The sequence below is a fragment of the Callithrix jacchus genome, chromosome 16, assembly GCF_049354715.1.
Source record: "Callithrix jacchus isolate 240 chromosome 16, calJac240_pri, whole genome shotgun sequence".
Lineage (NCBI taxonomy): Eukaryota > Metazoa > Chordata > Mammalia > Primates > Cebidae > Callithrix > Callithrix jacchus.
The window spans coordinates 10,906,432-10,913,208 of NC_133517.1; the positions used below are offsets into that span (position 1 = coordinate 10,906,432).

The 6,777-nt window shown below is 50.7% G+C and overlaps 1 protein-coding gene across 1 annotated transcript; it reads left to right on the forward strand.

Annotated features, from left to right (window-relative positions):
- The first annotated feature begins 3,416 nt into the window (after positions 1 to 3,416).
- SOX17 (SRY-box transcription factor 17) lies at positions 3,417 to 6,324 on the forward strand. The gene is made up of 2 exons (XM_002758925.8): positions 3,417 to 3,922; positions 4,504 to 6,324. Exons 1-2 carry the CDS (start codon positions 3,616 to 3,618, stop codon positions 5,439 to 5,441), a joined length of 1,245 nt encoding a protein of 414 aa, XP_002758971.2. The 5' UTR covers positions 3,417 to 3,615; the 3' UTR covers positions 5,442 to 6,324.
- The last annotated feature ends 453 nt before the right edge of the window (positions 6,325 to 6,777 follow it).

Here is a 6,777-nt window from a genome sequence, read left to right on the forward strand (position 1 = left end):
GCACCGAAAACATAAAAGCCTGCCGGAAATCACCCAGCCTTTGCCTGGTCATTCAGGGGCCCACGGATAAGCGTGGCTCTGATTTTTCCAGGTCAGTACCACGGTTCGCCACCTACCCGAGTTAATTTCTGCGCCCGCTGACCAAAGGCCCCTACTGGCCAGGGGTACAGCTTCTCGGTGCGCTAGTCGCTTCCTTGCTCAGCCTTTCGAGCCTCCCGGGGAAGTGAGCGTAATTAGTAGCCAGGAGCCCTGCGACCCTGGACTGTGCTGTGCGAACGCACCAGGCCGGCTATGAGAGCTGTGTACTCGGCTCTTTCTTGTGAAACTTGTTCCCCTCCACCCCCCTGCGTAAATCTCTCGTGTTGAGAAAAGCAAGGCTTGCAGGAAGCCACTCCGGATGTTTGCTGCTTTACATGTGGCATTTGTGGCTGGCTCTGATAACATCCCGGGTCACCGAGTATTAAAGTGAAGAGACTGAAATAGAAGACACATACACTGCGCACGGGTCAGCGACGCCGGAGCCCTCCACACTGCCCCCCGAAAATACGTGACAAGCGAAGGATCAGAAGAAATGACATCTAGGTCACAGTATGTAAAAAGGGCTAGTTTTGGAAAGTCACCACAATTACTCCCTGATAAATTTGTAAACTGCGACTTTATGATCCCAGGAAGGGTTTTATAAAAAGTAGGGGGAGAGGTGCCAAAATCTGAAGCTCTTACTCCAACCTAAGTTGTGTACTTTCACCTGATTTCTCTTACCCCATCAAGATCAGTCCCCAGGAACAAGGGCAAATAAAAATAGGGAAATCCTGCCGGACGCAGGTGGTTCAAGCCTGTAATCCCAGCACTTTGGGAGGTCGAAGCCGGCGGATCACCTGAGGTCAGGAGTTCGAGAACTGCCAGACCAATATGATGAAATCCCGTCTCTACCAAAAATACAAAAACTAGCCGGGAGTGGTGGCCTGCACCTGTAATCCCAGCTACTAGGGAGGCTGAGACAGGAGAATAGCTTGAATCCCGGAGGTGGAGGTTGCAGCAAGCCGAGGTCGTGATTGCACTCCAGCCTGGGCAACAAGAGCAAAACTTCGTTAAAAAAGGAAAGAAAGAACGAAAAGAAAAGAAAGAAAAAAGGAAAGAAAAAGAAAGAAAAGAAAAGAAAAAAATTAGGAAATCCCGCGTTTTCTTCCCCCATCATTTTCTCGACCTTCTTGGCTCCCAGGCGCACCTCTCCCCATAAAGGGCTGGGTGATGAAGAGCACCAGGATGAAGAAAGCATACAAGGCTAAATCTGTGCATGTACATTTTTTGGATTGTGTGTTTCCTGTAGTATTTTTTAAAGGAATTAGTGAAACAGATTAGAAAGATAAAAATGGATTCTGGGTCGAACATTGTTTTTAATTTTCAGTGTTTATTCTAGGAAAATCATAAAAGATTTTGCATTAAGAGAAAATTCTACTTTGAGACCTTTGAAAAATATTTATTATCCAGAAAAGTTAGAAAAGATGTAAAAAAAAAAAAACAGCAAAAAGCAAGGTACTACGGGGTTAATTTGTAGATCACTCTCCCTCCTATAGTTTTGTTGCTTATTTAACCATTTGTAAAGTGTTTTTGCTTTATTCTGAAGCCCATTTTTTCAGAAAAAACTAAAGCTTTTAAAGTACATTATCATTTAAATTTTTCTAAAATCAACTGCTTTCAAAACTACCAATTAAAAGTAACACCCTCCATGATTTCTTTATGCAGACTTAAATTTTTTTCTTGTCTGAATCTTAGAGACCCAGGAACTAGAAACACTTTCTTAACTTGTCCCCTAACCAAGGCTTCACAGCTACTTGCAGAATTAAAGATAAGTTGGCTTAAAACAATTTTGCAAGAGTTCTTTTGAGAAAAGGCGATGCCAGAGAAACTGAAGGCCAGGAGTTTGCAAAAGTTCTGTATTTTTATGGATGCCACTAATAAGCGGGACTGGACAGACGCCTTTGTGGCTGCGGTATCACAGTCGAAGCGGCAAGACTTTACCTCTCAGATTCCAGGTGTAAGCTCTCCTGTTTGATCACACCTTTGTAAAAAAAAAAAAAAAAATCTGTTCCGGAGATTGATATATTGATTTCTTTGCAGTTATCTTAATTTTGCAGGAATGGCTAAGTTAGTAACCCTCAAAAAACAACGCAAATACACAAACATAACAGCCTGGCTTAGTGATTAAGAGCTCCAAGTCTGAAAGCAGACCGCGGGGTGTGAATTCCACCCTCTCAAAGCTGTAGTCTCTGTAACTTCTCTGCCTCAGTTTCCTGTCCTGTAAGATTTAATAGAGTCTACCTCAAGGTTGTTGCGAGGATACACTCATTTGCCAATGCCGGAGGGGCGCTAAGATGGCAGTGGTATGCTGTCATTTCTTAGCGCTGCATAAGGGCTTGTTTTAAAAATCCCACTGAAAACTATTTTTTTCCCAGATCCAAACACAAGTTTAATAGTCATTCAGATTTCACTGCAGTCTAAACAAACGTATCTAATTATCTGCCAGAATAACCACCTGGAACTGACTTTGAGAGCTACTACAGTTCCTTTGCAGCTAAAAAGGATTGTTCTCTCCCCACTAACAAACTCAGACATTTAGACAAATATTATTGCTGTCTTTATATTTTAGAAATCAGTATTAAGGCTCACCTCTTACTGAACACATGAGAAACAGTTTTGTTATGCGTATCTTATTATATACATGATGTACAAATTTTCACACTTTCACATTTGCACATGATGTGTATAAGATACACATAAAAACTGGTTGGTTTGTCATGAGTAAATGCTTTAAATTCTTCAAAGTGATGGAATATTGCATCCAGAACATCGTTCCACATTTAATCTTGCTTTAGAAAATTAGGATTTATCTTGGACACAGCATTTTGAGTATAACACAGCCAAGGTGAGTCCTTGGTGGTGAAATTGTATTTTTAAATGTATTATTAACGCTGTCTGTCGCATTTGAGAAAATACATTTGAAGATGTCCGTGCATTTCCTAAACTAGGTCACCTACCACTGAAGCACCCTCGGCTTCTACAAAGATGTGCTTTAAAGAGAAGAGAGTGGACGTCCAGTATGTTAGTCTAAACGACCTTGGGCAAGTACGTCTCTTCCAAGGTACAATCGGCCCTCCCAGATGGTTTCTCAGGAGTCTCCCTAACCCTCAGGAGGGAGAGGACGGGCGCCAGAGCCTGGCTCCCGCTAGTTTTCCCGGGGGCAGGTGTAGCCCTGGGCGCGGGTTCGGGGGAGGGGCAAGGGGCGGGCGTGGGGTTGGACTGGGGCTTAGGACTCCGACCACGGGCTGGGCGTGGGCCTAACAACTCCGGACCGGCCCGCCCTCGCCGCTCCATTGGCCACTTCTGCGCAGAAAAAGCCCCGCGGCCCAGGGGCGCCCGCAGTGTTAGTAGGCCGGCTGGGGTCTCTGGCTACGCAGTATACCGCGACAGGCTAGAACACCGGCGGCGGCTTCGGGCCGGGAAACCCGCGCAGCCCTCGGGGCACCTCCGTGCCTCACTCCCCACCCCTCCCCCGGGTCGGGGAAGGCGGCGCGTCCGGCGGAGGATTGCGGGGGAGCGGGTCAGGCCTGGAGCGCCATGAGCAGCCCGGATGCGGGATACGCCAGTGACGACCAGAGCCAGACCCGGAGCGCGCTGCCCGCGGTGATGGCGGGGCTGGGCCCCTGCCCCTGGGCCGAGTCGCTGAGCCCCATCGGGGACATGAAGGTGAAGGGCGAGGCGCCGGCGAGCAGCGGAGCTCCGGCCGGGTCCGCGGGCCGAGCTAAGGGCGAGTCCCGTATCCGGCGGCCGATGAACGCCTTCATGGTGTGGGCTAAGGACGAGCGCAAGCGGCTGGCGCAGCAAAACCCCGACCTGCACAACGCCGAGCTGAGCAAGATGCTGGGTGAGTCCGGGTCGCGGACCCAGGCGGCTGAGCGCGCTGGTGTGAATCGCTAGGCGGCTTTCTCGAGCCCCAAACGGTGTTCTTTGCGAGCCTGACGCCCGAGACCAGGAGTGTGCAGCGGCCACGTCCTTCTTAAGGCCCTGCATTCGCTTCCCGCTCTCCGACCCTCCAAAACAGCTCTCCGCCTTGCTCTGCGGCGCCGGGATTCCCCAATTGGCCGGGAGCGCGGGTCCCAGGGCTCTGGGAAGGCGGCTTCCTGGCACCTGTGGGCGGCGCGAGAGCACCCTGGCTCTGAATTGGGCCGCTCACTCGACCCTTCCCTACCCAGGTGTCCTTTTCCGTTTTTCGAACGATTCGCTGATGGGAGGGCGGAAAGCGCTTCCAGGAGGGCAAAAAAAAAAAAAAAGGGGGGGGGGTGCCTTTAGAAGACGGGTCTTCCCCAGGGTTTGGGCCTCCGAGTCCCAGGACTCCCTTCTTCACTTGACCCGAGTTGCTGGATTCGAGGTGGGGCCGGGTGGGCCTGGAGCCGGAGCGCAGCCGGTAAGCCCTGCGCCCCTCTCCCACTTCCTTCGACCGCGCAGGCAAGTCGTGGAAGGCGCTGACGCTGGCGGAGAAGCGGCCCTTCGTGGAGGAGGCCGAGCGGCTGCGCGTGCAGCACATGCAGGACCACCCCAACTACAAGTACCGGCCGCGGCGGCGCAAGCAGGTGAAGCGTCTGAAGCGGGTGGAGGGCGGCTTCCTGCACGGCCTGGCCGAGCCGCAGGCGGCAGCGCTGGGCCCCGAGGGCGGCCGCGTGGCGATGGACGGCTTGGGCCTCCCGTTCCCCGAGCAGGGCTTCCCTGCTGGCCCGCCGCTGCTGCCCCCTCACATGGGCGGCCACTACCGCGACTGCCAGGGTCTGGGCGCGTCCCCGCTCGACGGCTACCCGTTGCCCACGCCCGACACGTCCCCGCTGGACGGCGTGGACCCGGACCCGGCCTTCTTCGCCGCCCCAATGCCCGGGGACTGTCCGGCGGCCGGCGCCTACAGCTACGCGCAGGTCTCGGACTACGCGGGGCCCCTGGAGCCTCCCTCCGGCCCCATGCACCCCCGACTCGGCCCGGAACCCGCGGGTCCCTCAATGCCGGGCCTCCTGGCGCCCCCCAGCGCCCTACACATGTACTACGGCGCGGTGGGCTCGCCCGGGGCGGGTGGGGGCCGCGGCTTCCAGATGCAGCCGCAGCCGCAGCACCAGCACCAGCACCAGCACCACCCCCCGGGCCCCGGGCAGCCGTCGCCCCCTCCGGAGGCACTGCCCTGCCGGGACGGCACGGACCCCAGCCAGCCCGCCGAGCTCCTCGGGGAGGTGGACCGCACGGAATTTGAACAGTATCTGCACTTCGTGTGCAAGCCTGAGATGGGCCTCTCCTACCAGGGGCATGACTCTAGTGTGACTCTCCCCGACAGCCACGGGGCCATTTCCTCCGTGGTGTCCGACGCCAGCTCCGCCGTGTATTACTGCAACTATCCTGATGTGTGACAGGTCCCCGATCCGCCCCAGCCTGCAGGCCAGAAGCAGTGTTACACACTTCCTGGAGAGCTAAGGAAGTCCTCAGCCTCATGGGCTTTTTTGTTGTTTTTTAAAGGTGTCTTGGCGTATAATTTATGGTAATTTATTATGTCCGCCACTTTGGGGGGTGGATGAGGTTTCATTTAAAATTTGTTCAGAGATTTGTTTCCCATAGTTGCATTGTCAAAAGCCTATTTCCAAGTTCAAGTTAACCAGCTTTGAATGTGTCCCAAAACAGCTTCCTCCATTTCCTGAAACTTTATTGATCAAAGAAATGTCCCTAGTGTGTGTTTTTTTTTTCAGTCTTCTAAAAAATAAGATCTGGAATCCTGCTTTTTTTGCTCTACAAGTACCTCTGTCACACTAGTCTTATTTTAAAAACCAGGTTTTAAGATCAATGTTAAATGTTACTAATGTAAATTTCTCATCCTCTTAAAAAGGATGAGCATAAATGCCTTCACGGAGTATCTCTAAAAATAAACAGAAGAATATCTAAGTTTGATGTAATTGTTTCGGGGAAGGAAAAAAGAAAAGCACCCTGGAATGACCCTACTTCATTTCAAGTAATCTTAGTTTCTAAAACTAATGGTTAATATTTTCAATTCCAGAATATCAGTTAAATGAGAAGGGGACGTCCAGGTAATTTTGATTTTCTAATTGTTGAATCATAACCTTGACCTGCCTACAGAGGCTTTTCGGGTGTTGTTTTATCTGTGTTCTGTCATTTCTTTACACTCCTCAACGTTGAGTTTGCCTTTAATCTTCGTTTTCACACCTTGGGAAGTGGTGTTGCTGGGTTTAAAATAAAGGAGTCACAGAAACAAATCAAAATAAAATTTGCATTAAAACAACATTTAATACACTTTAGCATTTAATTTGAATAATTTTTTGGTTTTATATTTAATACACACATGGATGGCTGCACACTCGGGAGAATCCGTGAATGGGTGGTGTGTAGTGTCGTACAAATTTAGCTAAAGTTACCACAGCCCCTGTCGTATCACCATCATTACCTTATCAGGGTTGTGAGTAAAAGATGGGGATCAGCCCTTGTAATCTGCATGCTAATTGCTGTGGCACGTCTCACTACATTTTACAGATTGAGACATAAATGGAAACAGGTGACTTACAATGGGCATTTCCTGTGCCAGATGTTTGTTCAATGCCTTTCTGAACAGCTTTTGAGTCTCAGGACGCCTGCAGACTTAAGTGCTATTCTTCCCCCTTTGCAAGTGAGAAAGGGAGGCATTATGCCCTCCCTTGCCGTGTATATGAAGGCTTGTATTACAAGTTCTTATGACATACT